The sequence below is a fragment of the Xiphophorus hellerii genome, chromosome 1 (assembly GCF_003331165.1).
Source record: "Xiphophorus hellerii strain 12219 chromosome 1, Xiphophorus_hellerii-4.1, whole genome shotgun sequence".
In the NCBI taxonomy this organism is placed as follows: Eukaryota; Metazoa; Chordata; class Actinopteri; order Cyprinodontiformes; family Poeciliidae; genus Xiphophorus; species Xiphophorus hellerii.
The window spans coordinates 29,692,114-29,711,542 of record NC_045672.1 but is presented as its reverse complement, the minus strand read 5'-3'; the positions used below and the strand labels follow the sequence as shown (position 1 = coordinate 29,711,542).

General features: G+C 34.1%; 2 protein-coding genes and 4 long non-coding RNA genes across 7 annotated transcripts in view; 5 read left to right on the top strand and 1 right to left on the bottom strand.

The window, feature by feature from the left end:
* The first annotated feature begins 606 nt into the window (after positions 1-606).
* Positions 607-18,995, top strand: LOC116717790 (natural cytotoxicity triggering receptor 2-like). Its single transcript, XM_032559412.1, has 3 exons — positions 607-661; positions 18,172-18,501; positions 18,660-18,995. The coding sequence occupies exons 1-3, from the start codon at positions 622-624 to the stop codon at positions 18,845-18,847; spliced, it is 558 nt and encodes a 185-aa protein (XP_032415303.1). The 5' UTR covers positions 607-621; the 3' UTR covers positions 18,848-18,995.
* On the top strand, positions 1,489-3,380 carry LOC116717814 (uncharacterized). Its single transcript, XR_004338815.1, has 3 exons — positions 1,489-1,567; positions 1,983-2,132; positions 3,219-3,380. It is a non-coding gene; the product is annotated as an uncharacterized LOC116717814 (long non-coding RNA).
* LOC116717805 (uncharacterized) lies at positions 5,662-7,381 on the top strand. Its single transcript, XR_004338812.1, has 3 exons — positions 5,662-5,730; positions 6,623-6,949; positions 7,320-7,381. It is a non-coding gene; the product is annotated as an uncharacterized LOC116717805 (long non-coding RNA).
* LOC116717797 (uncharacterized) lies at positions 7,399-9,516 on the top strand. The gene is made up of 2 exons (XR_004338810.1): positions 7,399-8,739; positions 9,054-9,516. It is a non-coding gene; the product is annotated as an uncharacterized LOC116717797 (long non-coding RNA).
* LOC116717773 (CMRF35-like molecule 8) overlaps positions 13,072-19,429 on the top strand; it is a 36,436-nt gene continuing 30,078 nt past the window's right edge. Inside the window, exons 1-5 of one of the 2 annotated variants that reach the window (XM_032559397.1) lie at positions 13,072-14,884; positions 15,681-16,004; positions 16,198-16,290; positions 16,375-16,635; positions 16,735-16,923. In XM_032559397.1, the coding sequence (XP_032415288.1) occupies positions 14,845-14,884; positions 15,681-16,004; positions 16,198-16,290; positions 16,375-16,607 (690 nt within the window). In that variant the 5' untranslated portion in view covers positions 13,072-14,844 and the 3' untranslated portion in view covers positions 16,608-16,635; positions 16,735-16,923. Of the gene's footprint in view, positions 14,885-15,680; positions 16,005-16,197; positions 16,291-16,374; positions 16,636-16,734; positions 16,924-19,429 lie in introns of those variants that run through there. The other variant, XM_032559388.1, reaches the window with a different exon arrangement.
* LOC116717809 (uncharacterized) overlaps positions 16,011-19,429 on the bottom strand; it is a 36,291-nt gene continuing 32,872 nt past the window's right edge. The window contains exon 3 of the long non-coding RNA XR_004338814.1: positions 16,011-16,294. This is a non-coding gene — a long non-coding RNA (uncharacterized LOC116717809). The remainder of the gene's footprint in view (positions 16,295-19,429) is intronic.

The window sequence follows — 19,429 nt, the reverse complement described above, 5'->3', positions numbered from 1 at the left end:
AAATGATTTAATCTATGTTTTATTTGTATTCTTTCATGTGGATTTCTACATGGGAAAGATTTGTAAATACCTTAAACCAACACAAGTTGAATTAATAAACGGTACTCTTTGAATTATTAATTTTTTGCATGATCACTTATGTGTATTACCAAAAGGTCTCCTTTATTTTACATCAAAGAACTTGTTAGGTTTAATAAATTTTAATTTTAGCTTCCCAATTGAGGAAGTAAATTTTGGCTGCTTTAATCGTTGCAGCTTGTTTTCTCTCATAAAGAAGCAGATCTTCATTAAGTTTAATCAAAGCTCAAAATGCCTTAAATATTCAGGATGTATTTCATCAAAGGCAAAAAGGAATAGTTTAGCTTTTTGGAGTGGGGTTGAAAAAAATTATGAAATGTATGGAAGAGGATTAGGGCCAATAATAAAAAACTGAATTCTGACTTTAATTTCATCTGCTGAGGAAATATTTTCAGTTTATTCCTGAACTAAACTCTCTGAAACAGTCAGAGCTCAAAGAACATTTAGTTTCATGTTTTCACAAAAAAGGAGGATTGCAACATATTGATGCAGAAGTTCCTGGTTTACCAGAGAAGCAGAATTAGAAACTATCAGCAGCTCAGGATGAAGGTCTGTCCCACTCTGATCTGCCTCTTCCTCCTCAGTGAGTACATTATTTTATTTATATCAATATGAAGTGGTCTCTGTTTCAAATTACCTTTATTGTGTCTCTTCCTCTTGGTCTTTGTGGTAAAATGCAGTTTCAAATGTGAATACATTTAGCTCCTGGTTTATTTCAAACCTTTTAAAATTATAATCATAAATGTGTTTGAAAGCTCATCAAGGACGTCCAGCATTAAACATATAGTAGTTTTAGTTTTCAGTAAAAACAAAATGTATCGAATTATTTGGGTTTTGCTTGTCTTCTATTTTTTGAGGTCTGATTATTTTACAGCTGTCGAAGAAAAAAACAAAATGGCTCTTTGCCTCCTGAAACAAAGATCAGAGCAGCAGCGAACCACAGATAGCAGAAAAACACAAAACATGTTACAGATAAGATATAATCAGCTGAAGAGTTTAGTAAACTAGAAAACTAGAACAAGTTACACTTATACTTTTTTTTAGGTAATTGCAAACTTTCTCATATCAACCAAACAGGTATTTTGTAAATTCATTAAAATTACTCTGAGGAATTCAGAATAAAGGAAACATGTAAAGCAACAGCGGAAACCTAATTTCACACATAAAGATGCAATAAGCAGAAGGAGGCCGTGCAGGAAGCTAAGAAACATTTACATATAAGAACCTTAAGTTACTATTCCTAGTTTACATAACATAGAGTTAACATGAACTGAGGAAAGCAAAATAAAACAATTAAATTAATCGTTTACATAAACTTTCTAATGTCTTACCAGCTGAATAAACACATAAGATCCTCTGCTTAATTTTTAGGCCATGTGATTTTATTCTGCCTGGTCTTACAGTAACTACTGACTGTTAACCTCTGCAGGGCTGCAGGATGGAAATGCTGTGAGGAGGACAACTGGAGTAGAAGGAGGAGACATCACAGGTAAATGTCCATTTCCCGTCTCTGGAGTGAGGAAGTTTGTTTGTAGAGAAAACTGTGAAGGGAAAAATATTCTGATTGAAACAACAAGTAACACAGCTGAGAGAGGAAGATACAATGTAAAATATGAACAAAATTCAGGACGTCCACTTGATTTTCTCTATTTTACAATCAAAGACCTGAGAAAGTCGGACTCAGGACGGTACAGGTGTCGCTTGGATAGAACTTATAGTGGAACCAGATATGAGAATTTTGAACTGGTTGTGAATGGAGGTGAGTTTTCTACAAAAAGTTCAGAAAATGTTCCTTCTTGTCTCTGAAAATTATTTTCTGCTCTCTGAAAACGTTTCCAGCTCAAAATAACCTTCAGCAGGATCCTGGGTTCAAATAATTTCTGATTCTGTTTAACTTTTCACAGCTTCAGGGACTCCAAAGCCATTCTGGTTTCTGCATAGTTTTACATCATCATGGTTTATCCCACCAACCTTGAAAACAACTCCTTCAGTCCAGACTTCCTCACCTTCTTCCTCTGAAACCACCTTCTCTGAGACGCCAGCTGCAGCTTCTGGTCTGTAATCCTTGTATGAGCAGATTTATTTGATCACGCATACAACACCAACAATGACAATAACAAAAGAAAAACATCAAGGTTGATTTGGAAGATTGCATAATTTGGAAACGGAAAACTCGAGTTGTGCAAAAGAAACATAATTCCTCCAAGATTCAGAACGAATGACGGTCAGAGAATTACCAGTCTGCTATGGAATGATGAAAAAATGCTTTTTTTATTTCTCAAAGCCAGAAATCTTGTGTGTTTAATACATTTTAATATGAAAAGAAAATTTCACCAAATCTAATTTTTCTTCTACAGGTACAGGTCTTGAATTTGAGCGTCACATTTTGCATTCTAGAGCAATGAATGAAAGATTGTACTGAAAAAAATCCACTTTCTTCTTAAAACAAAGAAGGAAAGAAATACAGAAAAGGTTTAAAGTCACTGAATAAAAAGCAAATAATAATTGTGATTATTGATTTCAGGCTTTTAAAGTGAGAATTTGCTTTTTTAGTGGCCCTAATATTTTTATGTAGAGAAAAATCTAAATCAATTTTATCATTATGAATATTTTTTTTATTATTTCTCATTTATATAGACATTTAGTCAGTGCTGCAGTTATGTAGAAAATTTACTCTACAACAGAGATAAAACTGGAGTTCACTGTTTGAAGAACAAAGTCACTAATATCAGCCAAACTGAATAAATATAATGGAGAAATGAAAAGTTTTCAACTTAATATCAGAGAAAATGTTTATTCTCCAGTGATCAGTTATGAGTGTCAAACGTTTCCTAAGTCAGAACTTATTCAGAGACAGAACATGTTCATGATAAATAAGTTAAAAACTTATTTAGCACTTAGACTTTAATATGTGCATTAAAAACATGTTGAATTGCTAAAATAAAATAAAAAAGCCTAATTCAGAACATTTACCTGTTTTGTGATAAAACCAAGCAGTTCTTGAATCAGAACCAAAATAAACCAAAATACCAAATAAACCAAATAAAGCTGCAGACCTTGATAAAACCAAGCGGTTCTTGGTTTTATCAAGGTCTGCAGCTTTATTGATTCTGATTCATAACAAATGTTTAATTTCTCAGCTTCAACCACTTCAGAACCAAACTGGATCCTGCAAACTTTTCCATCAACATTAGTGATGTCACCTTCTGTAACAACAGCAGCAACATTAACTCAAAGGTTGAGTTCTTCCTCTTCCTCCTCTTCATCTGAAATCACCCAGCAGACCAGAACATCACCTGAACCCAAAAGTAAAGTTGTTTTTTTTTTTACCTTGTTTTATCTCAGAAGAACCACATTTTCCACTTTATCCTGATCAAACCAAAAATGTTCTTTAACTCCCCTGCAGGTCTGCAGCTGTATCTGGTTCTGATTCATAACAAATGTTTAATTTCTCAGCTTCAACCACTTCAGAACCAAACCGGATCCTGCAAACTTTTCCATCAACATTAGTGACGTCACCTTCTGTAACAACAGCAGCAACATTAACTCAAAGGTTGAGTTCTTCCTCTTCCTCCTCTTCATCTGAAATCACCCAACAGACCAGAACATCACCTGAACCCAAAAGTAAAGTTGTTTTTTTTTTTACCTTGTTTTATCTCAGAAGAACCACATTTTCCACTTTATCCTGATCAAACCAAAAATGTTCTTTAACTCCCCTGCAGGTCTGCAGCTGTATCTGGTTCTGTCTTTGATCGTCAAGATCATCTTGATATTGTTGCCTTTGGTGAATTTCTGCAGGAAAAGGAGAGCCATGAAAAGCAAAGGTGAGGATGCAGAAAACACGAACCAACACTCACTATTGGTGCGTTCGCACCAAACTCGTTGTATGTTGTATTTTTGCAGAGTACATTCAGTTATCAAAGAATCTCCCTTTTTTATTTACAGGCAGCAACTGACTGACATTCTTCCAGGTTGAAGTCCTTAAACAATGCAAAAAAAGCACAGATTCATATCTGGCATGGTGCATAAAATACTTATACTTGTGTTGTAAATTCTACTAAATCCTTTTTCAATACATTTCAAAAATAGAGATTTTTTTTCCTCAAAAATAGTCTTATTCAATCTGACTTCAGTTTTCCAAATTTGTCAGATTTTTATTTTCATAGAAACTGTAAAAAACTATTGTTTTTGTGCTACTAATAAATACGGCGCAGTGTGCATCACCTTTCCAAGTCCCTATTCCTCCTGGTTATCACAGAAAGGTTCCTACCCTCTTTCTTCTTTGACCAAAGGGAGAAACATGTCGTTTCACTAGAAGCAAACTAACGCTGACAAAAGACAGAAATTATGTAGCGCAGTTCAAACTTCATGCTGAACAAGTTTTCTAGGACTTTGCTTCTAGTTTATTTTAATCTCTGTAAACCAGGAGTTTCATCTCTGGCCTGAATGTTTTTCAGATCCTGCTGTGGAAACAGAGTATGATGTCGTCTCTCAGGTGAGTCTCGATAAAACACCCGAGTTTCTTCAGTGTTTTTAAAACTGTCTTCGTGATAAAACGTTTCTTCATGCAGATCAATGCAGACAGGGAGAAAATCAGAGGAAACAATATGGAAGAAATCATCTGCTGAGGAAACATCTTCAGTTTGTTCCTGAACTGAATGAACAAACAGCCCAAAGATGAGGAACCTTCAGTCTCAGGTTTTCACAAGAAAAAAACAGAGAGGACAGTTTTCTAGATTATAGAGGAGCTAAATTATGAAACAGGTTTTCAGACTCAGATTAAAAAATAGTTCTTCTACTGAATGTTACAGAAGATGTTTGAAATATGATCTAATCGTTGGATTATAAATGTATTATTGTTTGTTTTCTCATTGTTTGATTGGAGGCTTCATATTAGCGCCCAGCTTTCTGCCTTTCTCCCTGCAGTGTGCTAAAAATATATTTTTAATTTACTTTGTTTATTTATGTGTAACATATTCAAATATCATGACATATTTAGACCATTATTGGTTTGAACAGGAGGTAGGCAGAAGTATAAACTTAAGTTTATTCTGCCCTCTTACTTTTATGTATCTTATTTTTCACACATATTTTTATTTTAAAGAAAAGAAATACTAGTATAAAATAGAATAAGGAAACAATAATAAACAATAGAACAATTTCTTTCACAACAAGGAGATAACATACCGATTTTCCATTATTCTTTATGCGTCTGAGTTAAACTTTTAAAAAACGTTTTTGACTTTTGAAACTCTGAAATTTCCAAGCTCTTTCTAGAACACTTTTGAGCAAAATGTCAAAATTTCTGAATTTTCTGCATCATTTCCACTTTTCAAACTCTGAAACTTTGAAGTTTTTTTCTAGAATCTTTTTGAGATTTTTCTGAGGTTATTTACTCCTTTTTATCTACCTAAAATGATCCTAATACGCCTTCATAGGAACAGTTAATCTGTTTTTTTCCCACCACTAAAATAGTCAAAGAATTATGATTAAGCAGTAAAAGTATTAGTGCCCTCTGGTGTTCAGAGGAGGAACTGCACCCTGCAGAGAAGTTCCTGGTTTATCAGTGAAGCAGGAAGAGAAGCAGAGTTAGAAACCATCAGCAGCTCAGGATGAAGGCTCGTCTCACTCTGATCTGCCTCTTCTTCCTCAGTGAGTACATTATTTTATGTCATTTTATTTAATTGAGATTCTATGTAGACACATAAAACAAGATTTTGTGGGGCTGGTGGCCTTTATTAAACAGTGAATTGACAAGAAACAGGATAAAGAAGTAGGGAGACGTCATTTAGCAAATGACCACAGATCGAACCAACCGTGTCTTGGATTATAGACAGAGGATGCAGGCTATCAACCCTACATCCCTTCAGTTCCCTGGTATATAAAAGATTTATTCTACCTTGTTGAACTATGTGGAGCCAACAGTTTTAGTTGTTTTATCTATTGCATCCCTTTTTATTTCTTCGGTAAACCAATTTTTAATAGAACTCTGTTTGACTTGTCCTCCATTTGATCTGTTACTTCCTGTTCATTTTGTGCTGAAATTTGCTGATGTTGTAAACTTCTGGATGTAAAATATGTTTGTTTTCATGCAATAACAGAAAACTTGACAGGGGGCATTTGTATGTAGAAATAAAACAAAATAAACCCCATGTTTTCAACTTTCACATGCTCAGAGTCGGTTGCTTTCCAGAAATGTAGGCTTTGTAAAACTCAGACTATTAGATAAACAGAGGAAGCGGCTGTGAAACTGGAGAGGAACATCAAGTTCCTCTCAGACACTCAAGTCATCTTTGAAGAAACAAACCCTCAACAGATGCGTCAGTGTTTTTCTTCAAAACTTTACTTTGCAAACTTCCTCAATTAATATTTTCAGCTGTTTAAGGAAACTAGAAGATTATTAATCCTGTTTAGTGAGTTTAGCTGAATTAGTTTGAGACACTTCCGTAAGTTGAGATTTATTCTAAGGCATCCAGTTAAATTCATAACTATGTTTCCTCTGATTTCCTTTAACAATGACAGTAACTGTTTTTCTCCTCAGCAGCTCTGCAGGACGGAGAAACTCTAGGAACCTACAGAGGAAATGAAGGAGGAAGCATCACAGTTAGATGTGAATTTGGTTACTATGGATGGAAAAGGTTCCTTTGTAAGAAAACTTGTGAAGGAAAAAATATTCTCATTGAAACAACTAAAGATACAGATCAGAGAGGCAGATTCAGCATCAGATATGAAGAAAGAAATATTTTTTCATCTGATTTTCTACATGTGAGCATCACTGATCTGAAACCGTCAGACTCAGGACGGTACCGGTGTCGCTCCGATGAAACCTTAGATGGAACTCTATACGATAATTTTTATCTTGTGATTGAAGGTGAGTTTTCTGGTTTTATCATTTAGCTCAGATTTTCAACAGATCAACTTAAAATGACCAACATGTTCAAACTGAAGACACACATTGATCATAAAATGAGAGGAATGTAAATTTATCCTCATGATTTTGTTTCACACTCAAATCCTCAGAACCAAAATGGACTCTGCACTGCAAAAACATAAAAGCATTTTTACCCAGTTTCTAGTCAAATTATTGTAGCACACTTGAAATAAGACAAAAGTGACTTAGAGGTAATCTTATTTCAAGGTGACTAAAATATCTGCACTAAAAACTAAACTACAAATACTTGATAAGATTTTGTGTTTTTGCAGAGTGGGACCTTTAATAAGATCAACTTTTTCTTCATCAGCTTCTACCACAACTGCAACAACAACGTCAAGAAGAACAACAGCAGCAACAGCAGCAGCAACAGCAGCAGCAGCAACAGCAGCAACAGCAGCAGCAGCAACAGCAGCAGCAACAGCAGCAGCAGCAGCAGCAACAGCAGCAACTCAGAGTCAGAGTTTCTCTCTTTCTCCATCTGAATCCGTCAAACTCTCTGAGAAACCAGTTGCAGCTTCTGGTTCACCATCTGTTCATGTTGATGAGATGATTTGGGTCTGTTAAAGTTCATCAGCAACATTCAGAGTTGTTAAAGGAAAAACCTCTTAGTAATAAATTTCAAAACTCTCACAATTAAATAAATAAATACAAAAACAAAAGGAGGTAAACCAACATCTGATTCATTTAAAAAGTTTTGTTCTTGGGTTCATTTTAGTTTATTGAAGGACAAAGAGAATATCAGAACTCCCACAGATGGTGGTTTACTGACTCGGTGGATGAAAACCCACAAAGCATCGAAAGAGCAAGACCTTAACTCTCAGTATGCAAGTTAAAAAAAGGGAAAATGTTTTCACATTTGTTGAAATTGTCACAGTGTAATAGAAGACAGTTCATTTATGAAAGATCAATTTCCTCCACCTCCTCTCTGAGCTACTATTGCTGTCTGAAGAAATGCAACCAATCAGAGCCAGGAGGCGGGTCTTAGCGCTGTCAATCAATGCTAATGGCAGAGAACCAACTTATTGTTACATGAAAATCATCTTTCTACCATCGTCATCGGTGGCTATGCTAGTTTTAGCATTTATGGCAAAAAGCTGATTTAGTTGGACAGAGACACATCCAGGACGAGGCTGTGATAGTTATTTACTTTACTGTAGTTTAGTTTCATTTTTGTGACTTTTTTTCTAATTCAGTTAGTTTTAAGTAGTTTTTTAGTGTGCTTGCTTGTTTATTAGTTATTATTGATTAAAATTGATTAAATATTGCTTAGTTCCAGTTGAGTTTTTATTAGTTATAGTAATAGTTCTACGTTTTTGAATTCTGGACCTAAAGATTAACTAAAGCATTGTATTGTGATTGTTCATACATCCATTGGGTAATGAATATTTAACAGAGGATACAATTTAAAAGTTTTGCTGTCGTCGTTTGTAGGTTTCCTCTTTGGTTCTTTATGCTGCAAACCGTAGACATCCAATATGTTATACTAATACAGAGAAATGTGTAGAAATGCTGACATTTTAATGTTACTTGCAAAGATAAATGTCATCAGCTGTTGGATCAGATGCACCACATTTACCACTTTGTCCTGATCAAACCAAACTGTTTTCTCTTCAACGCCCCTGCAGATCTGCAGCTTTATGTGGTTTTGTCTTTGGTCGTCAAGATCATCTTGTTATCAACACCTTTGGTTATTTTCTGCAGAAAGAGGAGAACCATGAAAAGCAAAGGTGAGAAAAACAGAAAGTTGTCCTTTATGGAAAACTACATCTATGCTAAAGCTCTCCTACACCCTGGAGGGTTCTTCCTCATTTTCTTCTTCAGAGTTTTATTAGTCTAGAACAAGTGTCTGTAAAAATAAAGTTTCAGCAGCAAATTTACAGAAATGAGAAAGTTATTTAAAAACATTAAAATATGTTCCTCATTTAGCTGCATCATTTCTAGGGAACAAAATGTTCCCAACATGCTCTGATCATCAACCAGCTGTGGTTTTCTAGGACTTTACATTTAAAGTCTCTCAATCTCTGATCTAAATGTTTTTCAGATTCTGCTGTGGAAACAGAGAATGATGGCGTCAACCACGAGTGTCTGAATATTTATGAAACACCACCAGAGTTTCTTTAGTGTTTTAAAAATCGCCTCAGTGAAACAACTCAGAGAAGAAACCAGAGAGGACGACAAACAGATTAAATCTAATCAATTATCTTCAGTTTCAACTTAAGCTAAAATATTATTTATATGTTTTCATACTGAAATAATTCAATCTGTATCAGAAATTGCAAATCAAATGTTCATTTCTGCTTTCATGAGTTTATATTTGTCATTTTTAGACATCCCATTCCTAATTTAAGATAATTTATAACATTATAGCTGCTTACCAAGTAGAAACATTGAGAACTTTCAGGTTATTTTATACTTTTATCTTTAAATCTGTTTGTATGGAGTGATTTTCTGCTTTTTGTAAATAAATGCAATTTTTTTTACACCAATAAATCCTTCGTACCATCTGAGGTTTCTCAGTTATTTTAATCTAATCATGGGTCATAATCTATCATATCTAATCAGACTCAGTTGGTTCAGTTATTAGTTATGATCAATAAGTGCAATAAAATATATTCTAGCAATGTGGCTAACAGCAAGCAAGAAGGTTCTGAGTTTGAATGCAAATGTTAAAGAAGATGAACTTTAAAAAAAATACAATTTCAGTGAAAGTTATTCAAGCCTCAACATTATGGAGTATTGAAAGCAGCTGAGTAACTTTTAACATCAAAAATCCTTTAAAATGTACAATTTATGGAGCGCCAGAATATCTGCCAGAATATCAGGTAAATGTGATGCTTTAAACAAAAAAGAAACAGAAAAGATCAATAATAAAGGTGGGCTCAAACACAGACAATAAAAGTGGCAAAGCAGTATTTAAGTAATTTTACAACCAGTGTGAATTAATTTGCATGTTTTTCTGGCTACATTTCAGTTGCACTTTTATACAACAATGCAAACAGTATTTTTTCATAAGTATATAAAAAATGACATTATTTTTGCACAGTTCTTAAGACATTTGAGTAACTGGTTTAAGTTTGTGCTGAAACACTTTATTTGTTTAGAAGGAAATAACAGAAATACTGTAGTTTAGGGCGAAAAAGTCGCTGGAAGAACAAACCGCTGAAGGTGTGAAGTGACGTAAATGCCCTAAAAACGACGTCACTGACATTTGCTTCAAGTACAAACGGTGTGATCCTATTTCATCATGGTTGTAAAAGTCATTGTACAACAAGAAAGTTGACTAATGGAGCATAATTTGAATTTAAACGGCTCAGAAATTTTAACGCAGAAATAAAATAAAGTGGAGAGAGTGCCCTCTGGTGTTCAGAGGAGGAACTGCATCCATGAGACGCTCCGGGTTTATCAGTGCAGCAGGATCAGAGTCTCTTCCTGTCGGTTTCTGAGGTAAGACACGCTGATGATCAGATTAAAACATGAATAAAATCAGCTGCTAGCTTATTTTAAACCTTTTAAATTGACAACCATAAATGTATTTGCAAGCTAATCAAGGACATCCAGCATTATACTTATAGTAACTTTAGTTTTAGTTCTTTTTACCAGTTGAAATAAAATGTATCGCATTTTTTGGGTTTGTGCTTATCTTTTTTTTTTCCACCACAAAACTTAAAAGTAACAAAAAAATCTGTTATCAATGTTTACACTTAGATTTTTTGGTTAACAAAAACAGTTTATTGCTTTAGAGAACTTATGGTTTTTGTTTAAGACAAAGATCAGAGCAGCAGTGAACCACAACAGACGGCAGCAACATGCAAACATAAGAAGATAAGAAGATATATTCTGGTGAAGAGCTCAGAATTTAACAAAGTAGAGAAGCATCCAAGTTTTATTAGTTAGATACAAAATTTTTCATATAAACCAAAAGGCTGTTGATCCAAAGAAATTAAATTGCTCTTACTTATTGTAAGATAAAAATAAGAAACATATGACGCAACATCAAAAACCTCATTTCACACATAAAGATGCAATCAGCAGAGGAAGGCCGTGCAGGAAGCTAAGAAGAAACATTTGCATTTAAACACCTTAAGTTATTTTTAGTTTAAATTTTAGTGGCGTTAAACTGTTGAAATGAGGAAAGAGTGAAAAAAATGCCACCAATTGAATAAACACATCATGTCCTCAGTTTAACTTTTAGATGATATTATTTCATCCTGTCTGGTCTTACAGTAACTTTATCTTTGCAGGGCTGCAGGATGGAAACGCTGCGAGGGAAACTGGAGTATTAGGAGGAAACATCACAGTTAAACGTCCATTTTTCTGACTTATTTACAATTATATGTGAAGCATAATTATTGTTATTATTATATTTCAACATTTTAAAAGAAGCCCAATCATCAAAAAGGTGCAGAAATTTAGATATTGTTTCAGAAAACTTACCAACATCTCCCACAGAAAGCAGAGCAAGTTGCTTAGGAGAATTTACAGATTTATATAAATCTTAGAAAAGTAAAAAAGGAATAAAAATAGGAAAAACAGCACAAATTGATTGTAAGAGAGCATTTTTTTTTCTACCTTGTTAACTGCAAGAAGTTTGACTTATCCTTGAACTGTTAATATGTTTACATATACTGCTCAAAAAAATAAAGGGAACACTTTAAGTGTTAAACACCTGTTTAAGTGTTCCCTTTATTTTTTTGAGCAGTGTACATATAAACATATATATAAACATATAAAGATGTTAATATGTAGTCAACCAACTTCCTTATATGCTTTGCCTGAAATGCTTGACAAGACAAGAACATAATAAATGAATAAAAAACAAATTGTTTACAAACTATTGCAAATGGCTTGAAAAATCTAGTTAACTTATCTTGGTGGAACAACCATGTTTGTGTTATGCTGACATTTGACCTCAATTTCCTCATCAAGGTAATTATAGTTAAAACTAACAAAATAACAGAAACTGAGAAAACTAAAACGGAATAAAATGGAGAAAAACTCCAATAAAGTTGCATCGAGGTCAAACTAAACTATAAAAACCCAAAGCTACTATAACCTTTTTCCTCACCGACCTTTCAGAGAGATATGTAGCATTTTATTCAGTAAAGAGGACGTCAAAGTGCTTCACGCTAACAGATTGTAACCACAATTGCAGCCCAAGTTGCACCAGGGCAGACTGACAGGCTGCCATGCAACGACGCCACAAGTTCATGTAACATGAAGCACTTTGGGGTTTATAGACTAAAAGTGTTATAAAAGTACAGCAACGCTGATATAAATAATAATAAAAACTAAATCAACCTCTCAAAGTGCCAAATGCAGCATAAATGCAAATATAGTCCTAAGCATAATTTCTCTTTAAGATTGTTGCATATAATGACAGTAATCAAGAGTTTATCGAGAATCGATTGTGTTTCTCCTCAGCAGCTCCGCAGGATGGAGAAACTGTGAGATTCTTCACTGGAAAGGAAGGAAGAAGCATCACAGTTACATGTGAATTTGGCCTCTCTGGAAACAAGAAGTTCTTCTGCAAGGAAGCTTGTGAAGGAGGAAATAATCTCACTGAAACAACTCAAAGCAGAAATCGGAGAGGCAGATATTGGATTGAATATGAAAAGAGGAGCTCTGTCGTTTATGAGGGAATCAAGGAGCTGAAACCGTTGGACTCACGACGCTAAGAGGGAGATTATTCTAAAAAACATCAAGCTGTGAGCTGAGTTTGAACAATCAGCTCAGATTCCCACCAAATCAACCTTAAAAGATCAACATGTTCAAACTGTGCATCATGCAGACACACATGAACATCAGGAAGATATTTTCAGTTAAATCAATTTTTATAATTGTTTAAACTTTTCTCCCAAAACAAGTTATTCATTGTCTAACGATTATTCTTTCCATTATTCTAACAATTAATTGATTAATCAGATGAAAAAAATTGGCACATTCTGCAGATTTTTCATTTAAGATCTTTTTACACAATATTTGAAATACAAAGAAAGATGCAAAAATTTTAAATAAGAAAATATTTAATTGCCTGAGATGCAATAACAGCATTCCTTTAGATTACAATTAATCATTTGTAGCAAAGGAAGAAACTGAAGATAAGAAAATGCTGTTTACTAATCTGTTGATGTTTTTGGATTAACTGGAGAGCAAAAGTTGTTAAATATGAGATTTTTATTGACAGGATTTAAACCAGATGAAGCTAAAACTGTAATTTGAGGCGTTCTGGGTAAAACAAAAGTAGGTTTTTAATCTTAAATGCAAAATGTTCATATTTTGTACAGTTGGTTAAAGTTCTGCTCTGACTTGTCCTTTCAACTAATGGCCATCTTTAGAGGATGTATACTCCAGTTGCCAATTAATTGATTATTAAATTTGTTGACAATAATTCAAATAATCGATTAATGTCAATTCAATTAATCGTTTCAGCTCTATTTATCTATTTATCAGTGAAGCTCTTTCCTGTTGAAGGAAAATCTTGCCAACCTTATAGACACAAACGTAATTAAAATAACAAAAAAAAGACTTTATAACAATAACTGGATTGTCACTTTATCATCTGCGTAACTGCTAATTTACAATAACTGTTTTTAAAGTTGAATATTCCTGTAAATTTCAACATGTAGCAGCTTTAATTTTTCAATATAACTTTAAAAGTTAATCAGTGAATATTTCAGCATGTTGGATGTTTTATGAGACTCAGTATCAGTGACTGATCTGGTTTTAATCAGTTAATGTTACAAAGTATTTATGGGTAAAAGAGGCGAATCATGTGTGAATATCGATTTGACTATTTTTAAAATAAAGAATGACATTTTTATTTCCTCCTTTTCTCCCATATAGAGATGCCTGGTCACTGTTACAGGTTTCATGCTGAGCTTCATGTGCAGAAAACCAAATATTTAACATATTGTAGAAGCACAAACTACAATGCAAAACAGAGGATTCAGCTTCTTTTATCTCAGTCAGAAGGATGTGGGGATGTAAACATCTTCCACTTTATCCTGATCAAACCAAATTGTTCCCTCGTTTTCTCCACTGCAGGTTTGCAGCTTTATGTTTCTCTGATCGCCAAGTTCATCTTATCAACACCGTTAGTGATTTTCTGCTGAAAGAGGAGCCATGAAAAACAACGGTGAGAAAACACTGAAATAGCTGTTTTGTCCTCATTTTACATACATCTAAAAAAAAACCTATACTTATACCAAAGCCAAGAGTTAAAAAAAAGCTTCTGGCTAAAAATAGTGAAATATTCCACCACAGATTTACAGAAATGGGAAATTATTAGTTTGATGATGTTTCTGTTGTCTCGTTTCTGGAGAATATTTCATCAGAACAAAATCTCGCCAACATGCTCTGAGCAATAATCATCAGTGGTTCTGCTCAGATCAGCTTGATATTAAGCAACTTTTCTAAGACTTTGCTTCTAGTTCTTGGAAAATCTTATATCTGTAAATCAGAAGTTTCACCTCTCTGATCAAAATGCTTTTCAGATCCTGCTGTGGAAACTGAGAACGCTGCCGTCTCCCAGGTGAGTCTGAATATTTATAAAACACCTGAGTTTCATTAGTTTCTACCTGTTCTTGCTTTTCTTCTTCCTCCTCCAAATCAATCCAGAGGGAGGAAATCAAAGGACAGACAAAACAAATCATCTGCTGAGGAAATATTTTCAATTTATTTCTGAACTAAACTCTCTGAAACAATCAAGTCCAAAGAACATTTAGTTCCATGTTTTCACAAGAAAGGAGGATTGCAACATACAGATGCAGAAGTTCATAGTTTATCAGTGAAGCAGGAAGAGAAGAAGAATTAGAAACCATCAGCAGCTCAGGATGAAGGTCTGTCTCACTCTGATCTGCCTCCTCTTCCTCAGTGAGTACATTATTTTATTTAGATCAGTTTTTTTGCTCTCAGTCATTCATCTTTTCAGTTCCTCACTGAAAGGATGAATTTTTATCCGAGAGGGTTTAACTTGTTGAAAGGTTTAAGCCGACTGTGTAGTTTTATCTGTTGTATTCTGTCATAAAATATGTTAATCAGTTTTAAAAAAGAAAGCTTTGTTATTAGGATAATTAATTTATTTTCTAAGGTTGTAAAATTTCTCATCTATTTGCCAATTAGCCATTATTTGTGATCAATAAATGCACACTTTTGTAGATTATTTCAGCATAAAACTAGATGCTGAAATGCAGATTTAAATTAACAAAATATTCAGTTTTGTTCTGAGCTCAGTTTGTTGATTTAAAAATCTTGCCGTTTTCTTCAAAACGTAGGTCAAACAGAGGAAGCGACTCTTTGCTTCCTAAATGTAAAGAAGCTAAAAAAAGAACATAAAGATAAACCACAAAGTCCTGCAACACCAAATTTTCATCATAGAGTCAGAGCTGTAATCTGCAGAGCTGTACAAAGCAGAAAAATAAAATACTGTATTATCTAAAGGATGTTAACTTTTTAGTTTTTCAACCAGCTTTGATTTTCTTCTCATTGGAGATTTAACCAAAAAAAAGAGAAGGAGCTTGATGAACTAAAGCAACATTTTGGGAATGCATCAGAATTAGTTAGCTATCATTAGCTAATTTATTCTCACATCTTCAGTTAAATTTATAAACTATATTTTGTCTTCAAGCTGCTGGATCTGACCGTATTTACTGACCGTTTCTCCTCTCAGCAGCTCTGCAGGACGGAGACGCTCAGAGACGCTTTAGAGGAAAGGAAGGAGAAAACATCACAGTTGGATGTAAATTTTATTTCTCTGGAAACGAGACGTTCTTCTGTAAGGGAATATGTGAAGGAACAAATATTCTGGTTCAAACATCCAGTGACACAGCTCAGAAAGGCAGATACAGCACCAGCTTTAAAACATTTAACACCAGAACATATGTTCTGGATGTGAGCATAAAGGAGCTGAAAGGTTCTGACGCAGGACGGTACCGATGTGGTGTGGACAATCCTGGTGTGCGGTTCGATGAATTTGACCTCATTGTGACTAAAGGTGAGTTTCTCTCCTGAAAATGTTCCTCCATGTTTCTGAAAGTAAACTCTGCTCACTGACAGCTTCTGATCCAAAACTGGGTTTAAATCTGAGTTCAAATGTTTTTAACTGATCAAATCATCCAACATGTTCAAACTGAGACTCACACAGACAAACATCTTCATTGGTATCATGAATGTTTAATTTCTCACAGCTACAACTTCAGAACCAAACTGGACCCTGAAGACTTTTCCATCAACATTAGTGACATCACCTTCTGTAACAACAGCAGAAACAATGAACAAAGGTATCTGTTTACCTTCGTTTTTCTGAAGAGTCACATTTTCCAACCTGATCAAACCAAGCTGTTCTCTCTTTAACTCCCCTGCAGGTCTGCAGCTTTATCTGATTCTGTCTCTGGTCGCCAAGATCATCTTGTTATCGACACCTTTGATGATTTCCTGCTGGAAGAGGAGAACCATGAAAAGCAAAGGTGAGAAAACAAACGATGAGTTTTCTGTAAATCAGACGTTTCATTTCTCTGATCTGAATGTTTTTCAGATTCTGCTGGGGAGACTGGGAACGCAGATAAAATATTTACAATTTATTCCTGAACTGAAATAATCAGAGCTCAAAGTACAGATGAAGAACGGTTAGTCCTGAATATTTATAAAACGCCTGAGTTTGATTAGAGTTTCTAACCTCCTTTAATAAAAATAAATTAATTAAACACTTCTTCTTCTTCCTGCAGATCAACCCAGAGAGAGAGGAAATCCCAGAGGACAGACAGAACAATTCATCTGCTAATGAAATAATTTCTGTTTATTCCTGAATTAATCTCAAAAAAACATTTAGTCTCATATTTTCACTAGAAAATAACTGAATGTCAAAGATACAGGAACGTTTTCTACACATTATAAAGGAGTTTTGCCACTTGGCTAAAAAATGTTTCTTCATTGAATGTTACAGAAGATGTTTGAAAGATAATCTAATTACCGTGTTGTAAAGATGCTTTTTAAATAAACTTCTGTAAATAAGCAAATATTTTGTATTTTAATAAATTCAATTTTCTACATTAGCATTAAAAATATGAGGATAAGACCTTATATAAGACAAAAGTATCAAATAAAGGTCGGAATAATTTAGATTTGGATGAAACAATAAAACCTACAAACATAAAACGGATGATTTTTATAACTTAGAACACAAATATAGATTTAACATTTATAAGACATATAACTAAATATAATAACCATGTTATAAAACAATATTTAAAATGATCAAAATAATCAGAAACTCTATTAATTAAAACTGTTTGGTCTGATCAGCAATAATCTCCTACAGAAACTTTAACTCTGCATTAAAAGTAGTAGTGCCCTCTGGTGTTCAGAGGAGGAACTGCATCCTGTGAAGAAGTTCCTGGTTTATCAGTGAAGCAGGAAGAGAAACAGTTAGAAACAATCAGCAGCTCAGGATGAAGGTCTGTCTCACTCTGCTCTGCCTCTTCCTCCTCAGTGAGTACATCATTTTATTTATATCAGTTTTTCTGCTCTCAGTCCTTCATCCTTTCAGTTCCTCGGTTTATCAGACCATTTCAAGATGTGGAACAAATTTAACTTTGACGTCTTTGACTTTTCCTACAATTTCATGTGTTACTTTCTGTTGATTTGTGGTCAAGTAGCTGATTATGTGAAGCACAGAATCGATACTCTGAATATTGTCACTCAAAAATAGAAACATAGAAATGTATATGTCAATAAAAAATGATAAAACTTACCCCGCATAGAGTTTTGACTGTTGCTTTGGACAACTGTAGGTTTTCTACAACTCATCTGTTCCAAAAAACAGAGGAAGAGGTTTTATGATTTTGAAATATCTGAAGAGGAACATCAGAGCAGAAGTAACTCGGAGTGCAGCAACACTGAGACCTTCCTTAGAAACACAAAGACACAAAGCAGAGAAAAGAGTTTGATTTTTCACCAAATCTTTCATTTACAGCCTGGAGATTTTTTATATGAAGGAACCAAAACATTGTTAATCCAGTTATTTACAGAACTTTGCTTAATTAGTTTGGGACACTGGCTTAAATTTAAAGATATACAACACACCAAGGTTAATGTATGACTTTATTTAATCTATTTTATATTCTACAGTGACAGTAACTACTGACTGTTTTTCTCCTCAGCAGCTCTGCAGGATGGAGAAACTCTGAGAAACTACAGAGGAAAGGAAGGAGGAAGCATCACAGTTAGATGTGAATTTGGTTACTTTGGAAAGAAAAGGTTCCTTTGTAAGGAAACTTGTGAAGGAGAAAATATTCTCATTGAAACAACTAAAGATAAAGATCAGAGAGGCAGATTCAGCATCAGATATGAAAACAGAAATATTTTTTCATTTGATTTTCTACATGTGAGCATCACAGATCTGAAACCGTCAGACTCAGGACGGTACCGGTGTCGCTCCGATGAAACCATTGATGGAACTCTATACGATGATTTTTATCTTGTTGTGACTGAAGGTGAGTTTTCTGGGTTAAACTCAGATTTCAGGATATCTGATTTACAAAGCCATCATTTCCAAACTGCGACTCATGAAGACACAAATCAATAATAAAAACAGGAAGAATATAAATTTAACCTCAGTGGTTATGATTCTGTTTCATTCTCACATCCTCAGATTCTTCAGAACCAAAATGGACTCAAAGACCTTTTCTAGGATCAACTTTTCTCCCTACAGCTTCAACAACAAGAAAGAGAACAACTAGAACATCAACTCAGAGTTTCTCTCTTTCTCCATCTGAAACCATCAAACTCCCTGAGAAACCAGCTGCAGCTCCAGGTTCATCATCTGTTCATGTTTATTAGACGTTGATGAGATAATTTGGGTTTATTAAAGTCCAAATTTATTTATAAGTGAAACTCAGAGCTGATGAACATTTAAGGTTAATCTACCCATTATTAAAAATATTCTACAGGAATACAAATTTACAAATATGTGAATTACTAAAACATTTTGCTGGAGATTCTTTGACTCAGAATAAACTGAGATAAACTCTGATCATCCCTGCAGATCCGCTGCTTTATGTGGGTCTGGTTCTGGTCGTCCTGTTCGTCTTTTTAGCTGCAGCTCTGCTGATTTTCTTCAAGAGGAAAAACTTCAGTCAACAGAAAGGTGAGTTACAGGATGACGGTGAAATATTACAGACAACTAATCTATAAATAATTAATACACATCACAAGTTTAGATTTAAAATTAAATCAAAATTAAAAAATATTTACATTCCACCAGTTTTTGTATTTTGTCTTAGAAACTTTTAAATGGTAAATTTTGTCTTAAAAATGGGATGTTGAAAAATATTTACATATTAATCTCTTGATCAAACCATTTTCACAAATACCCTGAAAGTTTCTACTGATATCTGATCAATTTATCAGATGAACTCCAAG